The following is a 17,687-nucleotide window of genomic DNA, read 5'->3' as shown; positions in this document are numbered from 1 at the left end:
CCCACAGACCGGATTAGCGCTCTATCAAAGTGGATAAACAAAAACAAAGCACTGCCCTAATGCAGCGCAGCGACGTGGCACGCAGTGATGGAATGAAATCACAGAGCTCGAGAAATGAGAGGCTTCAGGTATTATAGTGCCACAGCGTTCGGCGACCCGAGGAAATCAAAAGGGCTGTTGCCCAATTAAGCGGAGCCTTCAGTGAGCACTGCGCGGGAGCTAAAGTACCGCACATATAAGACTGTTCGATATATGTATTATGTTCTCATAGCTCTAAGAAGGCGTTATGTACAGAATGCAATTTTTAATTAGCATCGGAAGTTTTTCCATTTCCCCTCCTGTCTCGGTCACTGAACGGGTCACTCGGAGTGGGGACCTCTGATGACAGGAGGCCTGGTCCCTACGTGCGTGCCCCGCATTCTATTCCAGCGTTGTCGGCGTTGTATCCCCTGCCCACCCATCCTCGGAGCGTACATGCACGTCCTGTACACCCTGAGAAGGGACAGGTGCAAAAATATATATTAAACTCATATTGGAAAGAGCTTTCACCAATTTATTGATTTATGATTACATGCTGCCAGCCAGGCCCCGGCCTGCCTCTTCATTACAGCCGCTATCGGCTACATCTCAGCTTGACGCGCCTTTCATCTGGGAACGTTTTAAGAGCTCGTGTGTTTTTCTCTTTTCTCCCTTGTGTAAAAGGATGCACCTCAGGCAGATTTATATAGTGGGCAAGGCATCCGCAGGCGGCGGCTGTGATTTAGCAGAGACCGCACACGAGAGGAGATAATCAGTTATCACCGCGCCCCCATCCTTTTTTTATAGCTCTTTCATGCACCGCAAACCCCGCAGGACTCCGTCAGAGCGCCGTTATTCCTCTTACGGCTCCCCCAATGCGCCCCAATATTAACAAAGTGAGCACTGTGCACGCGCCCCGGACCCCACGAACTCCAGACAGCTTCGTCAATGACCCACCTCCTTACACAGCCCCCACCCATGACTAAACTATACCAACGCACCACAACCGTCACACCTCGGCCCACACAGAGATCCGTGTATGAGTCATCTTCTGTGAGCCTCGCCTGCTGCCTCTCGTCATTTAACATTGAACGCGCTCACCGCTGTGAACGCGTTCGCATCATCTGGCTTCCATTACACGGGCACTCTGACAGCTCGTAATTAAGATTAATCACTCTGCCATGCTCGCTCTCGCACACAAAATGCCACATCGGGCCCGCGTACATTACTTACAGCCTATCACTTCAAGGCTACTACATACACAGCACAGGGAAGACGAATCACTGACCAGATGCCAGAAAACGCAAAGGAATGTGTGGAATTCCTCTCACCAAGGCCCTTCTTCTTCTTCTTCTTTTTTTTCTTATAACATTAGGATCTCTTAACTCCTCCCCCAGGGGGAGGAGTCCGAGCCCTAAAAAGGAAGCACATACTCCAAAAGCACTAAATGACAAAATCAAAGAGCTCTGCAAAAGCACATCACATAACAATAAAAAACTGTTATTACCTGTAAAAATGGTCTTGCCTGAGACTCTTCAAGATATACGTGCTGTGCATTATTCCGCTATCTAGTGGTAGGGTCCAGAATGTTTCATCAACTAAAGAAGAGTGATATGACTCACTATGACATCACAATGCACCCAAAATATGCCTCCCATTTTAGATGATTATTTTTGTGTTTTCCAAATGATACAGAATTGTTCTTCTCAATTGTAAGAAATGTAATGCTTTTTCAATCACATTTTATGAGTTTTTAAAAAAGCTGCAGGAGAATGAAGACTGGTTCATGTGACAGTGTGACACCACTAAGAATAAGGAAAATGCTACTTACCAGTATGCATCTGTTCTTGGCATGTAGAGCTGCAGATCACTACACTTGTGCATTAGATCGCCACCTGGTGTTGGGCTTGGATGATTGCATGTTGTTGTCGTCTTGGAAGAAGTCTTTTGTAGTTACGAGATAGGTGACTCCTGCCTTGGACGATAGTGCGCATGGGCATCGGCTCCATCCTTAGATTGTTTTACGCCATGATGGGAAATGATGGAGTTAGTAGAAGTAAAGAAAAAGATGTCCATGCGTGTGCATCTAAGTAAGATAAAACAAACAGATACAAGTCCCGGGGAGGCGGGAGGGCGTGTAGTGATCTGCAGCTCTACCTGCCAAGAACAGATGCATACTGGTAAGTAGCATTTTCCGTTCGAGGCATATGAGCTGCAGATACTACACTTTTGCATAGATTGTGCAGCAGTGTCTCCCCTATCGGTGGTCACCTGTATCTGTTGCAGTTGTTCTAAGAGAGGTAATAATAGCAATAAGGAGAGCTGTTTTCCATGTGAGGAATTGCAGTTCACATTTGTGTAAAGGTTCAAAAGGGGGTCCCATGAGCCTTGTAAGAACCACGTTTAGGTTCCACACTGGAGAAGGTGGTAACCTGGGTGGAATGATTCTTTTTAATCCTTCCATTACAGCTCTAATTGCAGGTACTCTAAAAAGAGACAGATGTTGTCTGTTTTGTAAATATGCTGCAATTGCTGCAAGGTGCAGGCGTATGGGTGAATACGCCAAGTTACACCTTTGTAAATGTAAAAGGTAGCAAATGATATTTTGGATAGAAGCATCCAGAGGATCAATTTGGTTATTGGTGCAATACATGGCAAATCTCTTCCATTTAGCAGCATAACAAGGTCTGGTAGTAGGTCTCCTAGCTTCTTTAATGATGTTCATACAGTCTGATGGTGGGAGCAGAGGAAAGTCACTGTTTTGTGGTTGAAGAGGTTTGGTTATTGTGGTTACCCCGACCTCTTCCTTTGTTGTGGTTTCCTCTATATCCTCCCCTAAAATAACCTTTGTTAGAGGATGTTTGTGTGTTAGATTTGAAGGATGTTGTATTGTCTGCTCCAGTCTGTTTGGAGCCTCCTCTGTAAAAGGAGCGACGAAAGGAACTTTTAGCTTGTGTAGACTGTAAAGCTCCTTTAGATTTGGCAGTATCTGTATCCTTGTTCATCTTTTCAAGCGCTGTGTCTACCACTGGTCCAAACAATTGATTTTGATTAAATGGTTGATTTAAAATGGTAGTTTGGACTTCCTGTTTAAATCCTGAAATGCGTAGCCATGCAGGTCTTCTAAGTAGGACACTAGTGTTCACAGCTCTAGACGCAGTGTCTGCCACATCAAGAGCACACTTGATTGCGGCATTGGAGATTAGCTTGCCTTCTTGTATGAGGTCGTTTGCCTGCGTTTTATATTGGTCAGGTAGATGTTGTAGTAGTTTCTCTAACTGATCATAATGAGCCCTGTCATATCCTGAAAGGAGGGCCTGAGTTTTAGCTATATGGCATATGTTAGTAGCTTACGCATACTAAATTGGTCTATTCCGTTTCCTTTAGAACGGAATTGGCCAAACAAGGTTATGATCACTGGAAAGATACCATTGATTTAAAATCAATTTGGGGCACTAAAGCTTGGCAGGTTCAGGGTACTGAAGCTCTGCATCGTGCCAGCCTAATTCCGACTCAGTCTGTTTTTAAATGATACAGTACACCAGAACACTTGTTTTGGCCTTGCAACTGCTAAAAATGTGAATATCCCATCCATCACCTCCTTAGCGGAATATGACAGTTGGCGCGCACAAACTAATTATACGATCGAAGCTTTGTTTCGCAATGACACTTTTAATATTTCTGACATTGACCAATCTGGTTAGTTGGTCTGGCCAACAAGTTCAAATGCATGTCAACTGCGATTTTATAATGTAACACCTGGTTACAGATAGACCGGATTCTCGTTTTCCAAATTCAAATACAGTCACTTGTGGGTAAATTGTGCCAACAATGGTTGGAACATTTCACTTTGTAGTCAGTAAAACAACACTTGTCACTCTTGTCAAGCGACATTAATTTGGCGGATTTTATCTTAGGTCCTAGAGCGCCTAGAAATAAGAGATTTCTCTATGCAGGTTACAATGAAATTTGGAAACTTTCGCAGGCAGAAGCAGCTTTACGTCTGCGTCTAATAGATCAGGCGAATTTAGAAAAAGTTCTTGTTGTGGTAGACAATGGCATTAGTACACGGTCTTCATGCATTTACACCTTGGATAATATTGTTTCATCTGTTATTGATACTGTTCAGAATGATGTACCTGTATTGTATCATGGTCAAAACTAATTAAGATCAGTAATGCAATTTGCATGGACTCTGCAGACGCTCAAAATGGGAAAATCCAGTGAGTTTATTTAAATACTTCTGTTTTATTTTCACCTTTGACTGATAAACAGTGATTTATGTCCAAGAAATATGCTACATACACGCTATTACACATTGAACAGTTGGAGCCCTTGCCATTCTCTGTGGCGGAGACAGACTTGGCTGTTTGGTTAACTCATGGGATTATGTTATGTTATGTTATTTTAATTTATAGAGCGCGCGTATACCCGTGGGTGTCTTGGCGCTATGGACAGCGAGGGGGTCTGCACTGGCGGCTAATTCTGGAATAGCCAGGTCTTCAGGCCCTTCCTAAAGGCGAAGAGAGAGGCGTTTCTGAGCTCGAAAGGAAGAGAGTTCCAGAGCTTGGAGGTGTAGAAGTGGAAACTGCGCTCGCCCCATTGCACAGTGCGGATTTTTGGTACCCGCAGAAGTTTTGTGCCAGAGGAACGGAGGTTTCTGGGGGGTAATATGTCTCCCTTTTTCATTGTTTCAGTTTAAATCATGTATGCAACATTTTCCGATAGGGCGCTTTGAGCCTCTGGTTTGTGGGTTTCTCCATGAATTATGGTCCCTTCCTTTTACTTATAGATGTCAACGGGAAGATAAGCAAGTTTTCCTAACAGGGGAGGACTGCGATGCTACAGTAGGGAATTCCCTGGTTTGTAAACACGTTAAGTTGCACGGCGCTTGTAATGTATCTGCGCCTAATCTTGCTCGTTTTTTTAAGGAAACTCCCGTCCCATCAATAATTCCCACTTTTGCATTGCTTAAAACTGGCAGTTATCTTATTTTGAATTACTACGAATGCTGTGGTTTACGGGCAGGGATCCCGTATTTATTAACAGTTTCACAGCTTGTTATTTGTTGTAGCAATGTGCTTTTTCCACCCCCACATGGGAGAGTAGATAGTTCAATTTGGACTTCCATTCCTACTTTAAAAACAGATTTCAACAAATTGAGCAGGCTAAAAGCGCTATTGTTTCAACAGGAAGTGGCCCTCACTTCAGCTCGAGAGCCCTTCAAGTGCAGGTGGCTAGGACATCTAGAGAAAGTCAGTCGCTTCTGAACACTAACGTCTCACTTCACTTTGTGGAGCTTATACGTCAAATATTTAATGCATCTGATACCAAAGGCCTTGCTAATTTTTTTAAGAATGTGGGATCCGGCCTTGTGTCTACTTTTCAGACGATATTTGGAGTAATACCAGCTTTTATTCATTCTATCTTTTCTAGCGTCTTCGGAGGGTTTTCTTTGTTACTGGCGCTTGCAGGTGAAATACTCATCCTTCTGCTTCTACTACGCAATGGCTGCTCATCTTATGGTAATGCTCAAACCAGGCCAATTGCAACTGTACCGTGAGCGAATGCAACAACTTTTTGGATGCTTGCCATTAGCGACGCTTAGCGTGAGTTATGGATTGACTTTTCGCCTTGCATACTTAGCTTGCGTGCAACCTGTATCCTACTGTCAGAGGTGCTCTTTCTATTGGGCTTTGGATTTATGCCTCTCCAACACGTCATTTACAGTCCCGGATTTCCACCAGTTAATGGGTCCCTTAAAGGCCTTGAGCTGGCTTGTTCTGGGAATGGCAAGATGGCACGTGCTGCTGCACTTGGGATATTGGTTGAAAGGGATATCTGCGCAGCTGCGCAGAACCTCCTACTACAAAGTTTCATTGAATACCATGCAAGTTGTCCTGACATGCTCTTGGAAGCTTCAGAATACGAGCAGCAGGTCTGTTCCTTCGACATACTTAATTGGATGGCATCCTTTTTTTCTACTTCCGATAGGGATGGCCTTTAGAACAAATTGCATTCTTGAGCTCACATACTTTTTGGATTTGCCACCTCCTTCTTAATCCAGTTATTCATGAAACAAAAACATTTTAATCACCAGAAAATGTTTTTTTGTAACAATTTTTTAATTTTTCCACATGATTTTTTTTCCAAGCACTTCTGTACTCTGCTTAACTTTGAACTCTGCTTTATTCTTTTGCCCATATACTACGACCTTGCCAGGGTGTTTTATGGCCGTTCGGGTCATTATCGACATTGCTAAGCAAGAGTCGACATGACGCCCCCCCCCACCGGATCTAGCCGCGGACACGAGCCGGCCCGCTCCGATTTGTCTCCATCGTCGGGGATAGCGGACCTGGCCGCCATTGCAGTGGGGCCTAGAGGTGTGGCCCGCGCCAGGATCCGCTGTGTCTTGGGGGCTGGGAAGTACCTCCGGTGGGCATGGCCTGTGGGAGCGCCGTGACTGGAGGGCGCTCCCGCTGCGTCGAGATCAGTAATCCGGTGATTGTGCTTGGCGGCCCCCGGATCTAGCTGCGGGGCGGGCGGCTTGGGTCTGCATTGTGTTTAAGGTACAGACCCCAACTAACTTTGCTTTGGCATCCGGACAGCCCAGAGGGCATAGCCTTCTTTCAGCCCTTTAACCCCTGTATGCCCCCATCTAACAACTTCTGTTGTAGTCATACAAAGTGCTGCTGCAGCCAGGCAGGAGCGAGGAACCAGTGAACTTTTCCCAGGTATGTCGGCGAGGGAGCCATGACCTGCTAATCATCTTCTAAGTTACTCCAGTGGTCCCGAGCCTACACGCCTGCTCTCCCTTCCTGACTTTGATCTCTGAACTATGTCCCCCCCCGGACTTCTCCTGGCACTCTAATTCATAGTCACAGGGTCACTCTCATGAACTTCTTTATGTTTTTTCCTTTGCCCTGCCCGCCATTTTGCTGCTGTTGTCGGCCGCTTTTCTCTGGACCCTGACCCGCCATCTTGTCCATCCCCTCGTCCTTTCCCCTTTTCCCTTGTTTCCCCCTTGACGATCCTTAAATGTTTCTTCCTTTTTCTGATTTGCCTTTTCTCCATACCCTCGTATCCCTCCCACCCTCCCTTGGTGTTGTGACTGCGTCCCCCCTTCGACCCCACTTAATGGAACTCTGCTCTCCTGGTTTTCTGGGTCTTGACCTGAGAAAATCTACTATTTGTATATATATGTATATAGAGATAACTCTAATCACTAGTATATGCAGTAGACCTTTGTACTATCTACCATTCCTATGTGACTCTTAGAGTATATCCATTTGTATCCCTTCCTTGAATATCTCTTCCTTGTGTGACTTTATAACTTGTACATTTGCAACTTTTTTCTGTTTGTATCTTTTATGTAACACATGTAATCCTAAGTCCTTATGTATCGCAACTGGTTCTTATGTAAAGCGCTCGGACACCTTTGGGTAATGATCGCGCTATATAAAATCGCATTAAATAAAATCAACAAATAAAATCATGAGCTCTGCTGCCATAATGCTGCTTTTGCGCACATTACTACATGACTTTATTTTGCAAGACTCGGTTTGTGCCTTTCACATGAGAACTGTCTGCTTTCTGCGTTCTCTGCTGTTCTTGGAGTTTAGTCTGAACACGATGTGCAAGGTCGATAAACCTGCCCCTTGTTATTCTGTTCTGGTCAGTCCCTAGCACCTAGACAAAACATGCTAAACACATTATAAATCTCAACTTACCAAGGGGAGGGTGGTTAGCGTTCTTTTTCCATTGTCTGTATATAATGTAATCCCCCTTCATATTCTATGGTATTGTAACAATGCTAACTTTTCTAGCGTTAACCATTTTGCTGCTGGTAGTGTCTCGTATACTGCATTATAGAGCACAATAGTTAAAATAAACATTTTGAACTAAACAGTGACTCTGACAATCCTTATTGTGGACAAGTAAGAGTGAGTGAGAGAAAGATTATGTCTTGCTACCGCGTTTCCTGAGAGAGTCGATAGTGTTGTGTTTTGAGTTGTCTAATCATTTGTAGCTTCGTGATTATGTAGGAGAATGAATGAGACACTATAGCTAGTCTGTTTTGGGATTTTGGGTACTAAGGTGGTAGGAAGGTACAACCCCTATACACCAACTTCCTGTTTTCCTGCGCATAATTTTGTGTATGTGCAGAATCCTCGTAACACCAGACGCCTAAAGACACCCTGCACCCTCAGGCCTAGGAGTGCCCAACCAACAGTGTCCCGGCATCCCCCCCACTATCCAACTCAAGTCCCCATTTGCTGGATTCCTTCAGCTAGCTTCTGGACCAAGCCTGCAGCCTTTGTCTCCAACAGAGGGTCTCCAATGCTTTCTACAGGGCACCCGACGCCGCCTTTGCACCCAGTGCTGCTGGTGGTGTAACCATGGTACTACTTGGTGGCCCCTGCATTGCTGACCTCAACCCCCAGGGTCTGTGTTCTTGAACCATGGGGACCTACCTGCAATAGGTGCCTTTTTGAGGTACCCCAAGCTCGCATAGGCTAACATTGGGCCCAGTGACCGGTGCACCTGGCCGCCCCAGTGCCGCTGGTGGTGCAGTACCTACCTTGTAAGTCGAGTACTTACCTGAAATTACTTACCTGTCTTTCCTCTCATAGGATTGCATTGTTTTTCTCAGTATTGCCCCAAGTGTTGATTCTGACAATATTACAAAGTATCTCTTAGAGGTCTTGTACCTTCACATTTGCACACTGCCTTTGCAGGCTGCGTGTTTTGGTGCAGAACAAAGTGAAGAGTCGACATGGTACAAATCCCTGCATGCCATGCCTACAACCCACTGCCCTGGCATAGATCAGTCACCCCTCTAGCTGGGTGCACTATGCCAGTGGTGAGGGTACAGGTGCATGAGCCCTGTACCCCTACAGTGTCTAAGTCCATTCTTAGACATTGTAAGTGCAGTGCTGCCATTAAGAGTATATGGTGCTGGGTGTTTGTCATTAGAAACTCCACAGCACCGTAATGGCTACACTAAAAAACTGAGAAGTTTGGTATCAAACTTCTCAGCACATTAACCCCACACCCCACACTGATGCCAGCGTGGGATTTAACGAAAAATGCACAGAGGGAATCTTAGAGATGCCCCTGAAAAACGACCTACCACTAGTGTCCAGGCTGAGTGGCTGCTTTCAGCTGCCACCACCAGACATGTTTCTGTACCCCTGGTTTGAGAGCCTACGTCTCTCGGGGGCCTAAAACAATGCACATCCTGGGACAAGGTGCCAAGCCTCCTCCCCAGGATGGGCAGGGTCCACAAAGGGGAAGCTTCAAAGATTTGCTGCCTTTGTGAGCTTCCCCAGGCCACTTGCTGCTTTCAGCAGCTTGTCCCCACTGGTTCTGACCCCCAATCTGGGCGGGAGAACCAGCGGAAAAACAAGTGAGGAAGAGAGGTGTGCCCACCTCTGCCAACTCCAGCCCTCAGGTGGGGGAGGCGAGGTGAAGCACAACTCTCAGTCCCTGCAATCTTGCAGATGGGGGAACCCAGCCAACCAGGGAAAGGCTTAAGCCCCCCCTCCCACTGGAGGGTGGCATATTAGGGGGTGTACCCACCCCAGGGAAGAGACCCATTGGTCCCAACCTTTTACCTACCTGTTACAGCCCCTAAAACTAGTATTTAGGGGCACCCTTGAACCTTGCTTCCTCAGACAAGAAGCAACTACAAGAAAAGAAGAAGGACCGAACAGCGGTGCCAAAGCTAAGAAGATGATGACACCCACTGACTTGGGCCCAGCCCTACAGGCCTTTCTCCAGCTCGAACCTGCTCCTGCGAAATACAGGTGTGTCCTGCAGCTAGCAACCTTGTAAATCCCAGACCTGTCTGCCTTCAACCACAAAGACTGTCTCCTGTGAACACCAGATTTGTTCATCAACATCTGTCCCTGGCTGGAAACCGCAAATCCGCACCACTCTGCACCCACCGTTCACAGCCCGAGGTCAAGTGGGCAAACACCAAGAGAAGGTTCCCCCCAGCAATCCTGACCCGAGATCCAGTAAACCCTGACCGGCCTCAAGCCTCCAGCCAATGCCTGCAGACTCAAACCGGAAGGTCCCCCCAACCGCAACCAGGAGCTGGTAAGAAGATCCGACCATAAAAGGCACCCCTGCACCTGACGCCCCACGGCCTTGGGTGACCCGACGCTGCCTAAAAACCCCCCAAGATCCCAACTTACATCTCAAATAAGGTGGTCGCACCCAGAAGACCTTTGTCCCTGAGCCTGCAGTGCTTTTGCAAACAGGTAACTCCCTATTGAAAGCTACTGGGCTTCTGACCCCAAAACAGCACTCTGCTCCCGGTCACCTCAGTGCGCTGAGGGTGCAACTTGTGTGCTGGCCTAAACCCCGATTTGCCCTGAGCTTAAGTCCAGGAGCTTTGCTCCCACAGCACAGTGTCCTGCTCGTCAGCAGCCCCCAACCGGACACCCCTATCCCCTACTAGATAACTTTGGGCCTCAGCACTTTGCACCCTGCTGCCCTAGTACCGCTGAGGGTGTACCAAGAGTGCATCCTTGACCCTGGGGGACCCCTGAGTCTAAGCCCAGACACCAACGCCCACAAAAAAGTACTTACCTTTAAACAGATAACACCATTTTCCTCCATAGGATAACATTGACTGCAGTGTGGAGTTGGAAAACCTAAAGAAATTCTTTAAAATTGTACTAACTAACAAAAACGATTTTACTTACCTCTTTACAGGAAATGTCCCGGTGTAGTATCCAGGTATACTACACTGTGTCAGAAAAGTAGTCTCAAAAGTAACTTACCTGTAATTTTACTATATATCCTGTACAAAGTATATGTACTGTATTCTGAAAAGCATTACATTATCAGTAACACTACTGTAATCAAATAAAAGTGTTGAAATCCAAACTGTTTTAAAACTGTATATTTATTGCAAAGTACTTATCACTTACCGGTGCCAGGCTTGCTTGGTTCTAGGAAATAAAATAATATTTTTATACAAAAACAATTGGTCTGAAGTTCAGTTTTTGAGTGTGTGAATTCATTTGCTGACTGAGTGTGTATAACAAATGCTTAACACTGTCCTCTGATAAAACCTTACTGCTCGACCACACTACCACAAATAGAGAGTAAGGTGCTATCTAATACTATCTAACTTTACCTCTGCCTACCTTTGGAGTTCCACTTGCCTCTGTGCACACTATTTCCTCACTTTGGTATAGTATATACAGAGCCAGCTTCCTACACCAGCTCCCTTACCTTCTTCAAAAACGAAGGTGTCTTTTCAGAAGATGACAGATGGTGCATCTTGAGAGGTGTGCCCAGCGCCTTTTCCAGCCTTTTCCAGGCCTGAAAATTGTTCCTCTGAAGGTGCCAGGTGATGAAGTGTGACGGAAAGTCATTGAGGAGAGGACTGGTTTTCCCAATGCGTCTACGCCAATACCCAAACTTGTGGGCCTAAAAACATGTTTAAACACAATGAACTCTGAGGCCTCTCAGTATACATCGGAACCGGATGGCGTAAAAAAACAATCCATTGCATTGTCCACTAAGGGAGGAGTCACAGCACATTTCAGGACTAGAAAGACTTCTTGAAAGAAAAACAACTAGCAAACACCAAGCCCAACACTAGATTGCAGGAGTATGCAGAGCATGTGCATCTACAGCCACACATTCCAGGAATACGTTTTTTCAAAAAACTGAAGTAACCAGTAGGGCCCCTTTGGAGCAACATAGGCTGCCATCCTTGGCACCACATTATCCACACAGGGGGTGTACCCAGGCTTGATTAGGTATTGCATCTAATAGGAAACAAGGATTCTTACTGCAGTTGGCTGGCTCGTCGGATCCATCAACGCAATCATTATCACGGTCACAGACCCAGACCCTTGGGATACAGCGCTTGGTGATCACACACTGGAACTGATTTGGAGCGCAGGTCACTTCTGCTGTGTAAGAGAAATAGAAACTGATTATAGCACAGTGACAACCAGGGGACAGGGAATGAGGTGCACTTGCAGAGCTGTGCGAGGAACCTAATACTGCAACAGCACAACATCAAAGGCTTCTCCAAACCCAGCTCAAAATACCATGGCTAGTTATGTAGGGATTTTAATAATGGAATGGAAGCTTCCCCTGCAGATCAGTTTTGCAGCATGATGACTGATGTCACCGTGTATCCCAGAAATTGAATAGCAGTGGTATTGTAGAGCGAAAATGTGATGCGCTGGCAGTACTTTGCATGGGTCACAACATATATATCTAGCTTCACTTAACAGTCATAAGTTGGGCTTCAGGTGTGTAGTGAATAGCAAAAATATTTACTCAATTTTGTTACAGATTATCGCAGTTGTTTCATCAAATATGTAATATATATATAATACATCTAGTTTAGAATTAACAATGTAAAAACCTAACCGAATCACACTCTCATTCATTCAATTAATACGAATAACACTTGGTGAAGGGAACTCCACTAAAGATTACTGAGGTTCGCTATTTAACCGACCTAAAAGTGTTGTATTATGTGCTTGTAAAAGTTCCTCTTCTTTCACTCAATTTTATGGACAGTGACCAGTTTCTGCAATATTTAATTTATGCCTTCATCAGGGCAATAGATAACATGACCAACTAGGCCAATTTCGCACTGTGTCCATAAATGTGTCTGCTACAAATAGAAGGAGTGGAGTCGTCAGACTTCTATGTATACTTATGATGGGTACCAATAAGAACTGTCAGACTAATTCCATTAAATATATTTATGGAGCTCTTAGGCATAGTCCCTCAAATTGTAATAGTAAAATAATCATTTTTGCAGGAACCCTAAGAAAATATGGGAATTAAGTAGAGTCGCAATAAAAGATGACTGGATTGAGGTAACTTAGTACCACCAGTACAGACAGTTTTCCTATAAATAAGCAGCAGAGAGTAATAATGAACAAGTTACTTACCTTTGGTAAAAACTTTCTGACAGATACTCTAACTGTAGATTCCTCACATTTAGATTATATATACACTCAGTCACCAAGTGGATCCAGAATATATTCCAGTACAGCGTCTGTGCACAAGTAGGTAGCATTGAGCAGCTTTGATCCTACTATGCCCTGGAAGTGATGACTAGAGCTGCATGCAAGCACCACCCAAGCATGCTGATGCAAGTTTCTTTCTGGACACTGTCTATGCAATCGGATTCTGAGCCCAAAAAATATTTATTTGTTTGAGTTTGCAGATCTCTAATTTGGGACCTTTTTTCGGCGAATAAAAAAAAGTCCATTCTACACAACAGGAGGAGAGGTGAGCGGGAGGTGCGGAATCTGCCATTAGAGAATCTACCAGAATAAAGATTACCAATGGTAAGTAAGATGTTTTTCTGATGGATACATCCACCCACAAATTCCTCATTTTTAGAATGGATACCAAAGTAGTACTTCCTCTGGCAGTGGGCCTGTGGAATGGCTCGGATAAAAAAATCCTGCAGGACTGAAAAAACAAAATGCCGTTCCCATCGGTCCTGGCTGTCAATAAAGAAATGTTCGGTCAACATGTCTATTGAAGCCCACATTGCAGCCTGACAAATGTCCAGGAAAGGTACTCTGCAAGTTAATACAGTGATAGTAGTCTTGATTATGGTGAAACAGGCCCTCTATCCTTCTGGAGGCTGCTTCTTGACCAAAACGTAGTAGAGTTTAATACAGAGGACTATCCACCTGAGCAAAGTCCTTTTCTGTACTGCCTTGTTATTCTTCGCCTTCGATAACCTCACAAAGAGCTGATTATTCACCTTATTGCCTTTGGAATGATCGATGTAAAAGCTCAGTGCTCTTTTCAGATATAAACAATGGAGTCTTGCTTCCTTTTTCGAAGGGTGAGATGGGGCTAAGAATATCAGAAGAGTGATTAACTGTCTGTCATGAAAGGGAGTCACAATCTTCAGTAGAAAAGCCAGCAATAGGAAAGAATAGGAGTAAAACCCAATTCCAATCTCCAAGGCCGGATGCTCATATGGCTCCTTTTGTCAATCACTTTTCATTGTTTTTTTTAAATTTCTTTTTATTGATTTTTCAGGTTAAACACGCAGCATCGGTGGCAACAGTACATATAAGCTTAAGTGCATACCGTTTTCATCTGTTTCAGCAGGTTGATATATCTTATAGCAGTACATGACAGTTATTACTTTCTCATTTTAAAGAGCAGGCAACTACCCGCAGCATGTTTTCTTATATATATATATATATATATATTTTTTTTTTTAGTTTGACAAGTTGTGCTTCTTATTTTTTGTTGAATAAGTTTTCCATCCACCACATTCGCCATTACTTTTTGTTGTTGTTGCGCTTTAACATTATACAACTGTATGAGAACTCCCCCACCCCCCCACCCCAACCCCGTCCCCCCCACACTCCCCCCATCCCCCCCCCTACTGCCGGGTCCATAAAAAGAGAAAAGAATAAAAATATAAGGTCCGAGTCTTGTACTCCCTATGGTGGGTCGCCCTGTGGGGACAACCAATGGATGCAATACGATGCCGGGCAGTGACCAGGCCCAACATTAGGAAGCGCCTGCTTACTTTCCGTTTGGGATCCCAGGGGATCAAGCCCAGGAGGAAAGCACGCGGGTCCATGTCCACTTTCCACCCGTCACCCTCGCCAGAACCTCCAAAACCAAAACCCAGTAAGACTGGAGCACGGGGCACGCCCAAACCATGTGTATAAAATCCGCTTGTGCACTGCGACATCCCGGGCAGTGGGAGTCTCTGGTACTATCAATAGCCTGAAGCCGTTTGGGCGAGAGGTAAATCATGTGTATAATATACTGGATTTGCTTAAAGCGGTTGCTCACGGACACCTTCCTCACACTTTCATGTATTTTTTCCCACTCTCGGGGGGTAATCTCCTGCGGACATACCTGCTGCCACTTATCCTCCACCGTCAGGGGCTGCAACTTTTTGTCCTCCCGTAATGCCCTGTATAGGTGAGTCACAAACTTACACCCCCCCGCCATCTCCAACATGGTAACCAGAGTGCGGGTGTGCACTGGAGCTTCCGGAAACGACGGCTAGAGCTGCCGCGCTGTTGCCGCTAGTTTAGCATATTGGAGGAATTGCCCCGGACCCGGCTCAAAGGAGGTCACTGCCTCCTGATAGGTAATATATCTATCGTCTGGATAGAGGTCAGCCAGCATCAGGCAGCCCCCCTCCTTACACTTATCCACGGACATGACCTGTTCAATCTGGGCAAAGGGTGGCATCAGCCAGAGATCCATGTCAGGGGCGAACGGTCTGTCGCGAATCAGGCGCCGTACCGCTCAGTCCCATATCGTGGCCACCAACCGCGTAAGCGGGGGCCTGGTCTCGTCGTCCCCCCCTCTGCCAGAGCAGCGCTCCCAACTGTCCACTCCCATAAGTACCTGCCATCAAGGACCTCTCTCAGGAGGGGTTCGTATCCAGCCATGCAATAGCATGTTGCAGTTGTGACACAAAGTAATAAAGCTCCCGGTACGGGACTTGTAAACCCCCCAGCGCCCCATGTACACTTCAGGACCTCTAGGCTCACCCTACACCGCTTCCCGTTCCACAATAGGAGGACTAATAAGGAATCCAGTTCTCGAAAGACCTGGTGCTGCAGCTCATAAAAGGACCCTTGCATTGTGTACAGACAGCGCGGGAGGACCACCATTTTGATTAAGGCGATCTTCCCCATCAGGGAGACCTTAACGGTATTCCAAAAGGTGATACTCCCCTTCAGACCCCGGATTATCCTACCCATATTGTGCTGGAAGAAGGTGGCCGAGTTCCGTTCACCCACGGGAGTCCTCCCAGTCGGACCGTTCCCCAATCGCGTAGAGCTGAGATTTTGCTTTATTCACCACAAGACCAGAAGCCACCGCAAACTGTGATAATGCGGCCATCAAGGTCGGCAACGACTGCGTCGGCTGATTTAGATATATCAGCGTGTCGTCCGCATACAGGGACACCACGTGCTCCACATCCCCCACTCGAATGCCCGACCCTCCAGTACCGTGCGGAGATGACATGCCAGCGGTTCGATGGCCAGGGCAAAGAGTAAGGCGAGAGAGGGCCCACATGTCCCCCAGCTGTTGGCGTGTGGCCGTCCACTCCGGCAGCCGTTCCTTGTCTGTAGGAAAGTCTTTTTCCAGCACTGCCAGACGGTCCTCATATTTGCGGAGATCCCGTTCTAACACCCTTTTTACCCCTACCTCCGTAGACAAACAGATCCCCCGAAGAACCACTTTCATGGCATCCCACTCATTCGCCCTGGTGCTAGCTGAGCCCCAATTCACCTCCAGATACCTCTCAAGCCCCTGCGAAATAGCTTCTTTATAGGTAGGGTCGCTCAAGGCTTCTGTATTGAGTCTCCAGAGCGGGATCTTGGGCCGTGGTCTGCCTATCAAATACGTGAGCAGGAGCGGGGTGTGGTCGGACAAGTAGCGAGCCAAATATTGAATCTCCGCTACTTGATACAGTGCCGTTCCCTGGAGGAAGAAGTAATCCAGTCTACTATGGGTATTGGCAGCAGGCGTGTAGCACAAATACACCCGTTGGGCTGGGTTGCGGTGCCTCCATACATCTAACAGGCCATAACTCTGGAGCATCTGGTTCATCGCCTCCCTCATCTTAGGCTTGCCATCTAGTTTGGGGGGGAATCTATCTAGTTCTCCATCAAGGGAGTCCCCTGCGACAAGTAGCTCCGTGTCCGGGTCCAGATCCAACCGTCCCAGCACCCGACCCAGAAACTCCCCGCCATTGCTGTTCGGAGCATAAACATTCACCAAGCATACACTGCGACCATCTAACATCCCCACCACTATCGCAAACCTGCCCTCCGGATCCAGTGTAGTGTGCAGGGCCTTGAAAGGGACTCCCGGTGCCACCCATATCAATGCACCCCTGGCGAACCCGGAGTAAGACGTGGCGAACAATTGCCCCCGCCACCTACGCTGGGCATACTTAAGACAGTCAGTCCCCAAAGGTGTGTCTCCTGTAGGAATGCAATGCAGACCCCATAGCGCCGGAGGTAGGTGGCCACCCTAATTCGCTTAATCAATTTTTTCAATTTCAAATCTTTATTTCGATCACAAGATCATAAAAGATATACAAATAGCTGCATTTGGTTAAAATTGAAATTACAAGCAATCCATTAATATTAAAAACATTAAAGATTTAAGCAGTAAGTCAAAGGGTGGCAGTTTTCAGGATTCTCCAGCCATCTTAATCAGTCGATTTCGGGTGTACCACATCGCAGTTAGAAATTTTGCCACAGCAAACACAATTGGCGGAGATAAGTCTGTCTTTAGGATTCTATACGCAGGTAAAAATGTTCTAAAACCCAAGTTTTTGAGGAGGGGGACCAGCCAGAATTTCCTGCTTCTCTGGTAGGCTCGACAAAAGAAAATCACGTGAGCCTCGTTCTCCTTTGTGTGGTCACATGCCGGGCACTTCTCTGTGGGCGGCCGACGTGACCATACTTTGGTGAAAGACATTAAAGGAAGGGTCCCGTATCTCCATTGCAGGAATAATTTCCTAGTTGGAGCAGGGGTCATGCCATCCAGAACACGATCCAGGTTGTAGGAGTCTTTAATTTTAATAAAACAATGTGACAGAGAACCCTCGCGCGCACCGTCCAGAGCTCGAGAAAGCATTTCATCATAATATACCCTGG

At 46.2% G+C, this 17,687-nt stretch overlaps 1 protein-coding gene across 1 annotated transcript in view; it reads right to left on the bottom strand.

The window, feature by feature from the left end:
- Positions 1-17,687, bottom strand: part of LRP1 (LDL receptor related protein 1) — a 1,472,234-nt gene that overhangs the window by 408,736 nt on the left and 1,045,811 nt on the right. Inside the window, 1 exon segment of the mRNA XM_078688974.1 lies at positions 11,835-11,957. Coding sequence (XP_078545100.1) covers positions 11,835-11,957 — 123 coding nt within the window.

This window comes from Lissotriton helveticus, chromosome 1_1 (assembly GCF_964261635.1).
Source record: "Lissotriton helveticus chromosome 1_1, aLisHel1.1, whole genome shotgun sequence".
NCBI classification, from domain to species: domain Eukaryota; kingdom Metazoa; phylum Chordata; class Amphibia; order Caudata; family Salamandridae; genus Lissotriton; species Lissotriton helveticus.
Note: the sequence above shows the minus strand (reverse complement) of the source record. Positions and strands in the feature narration are given on the sequence as shown.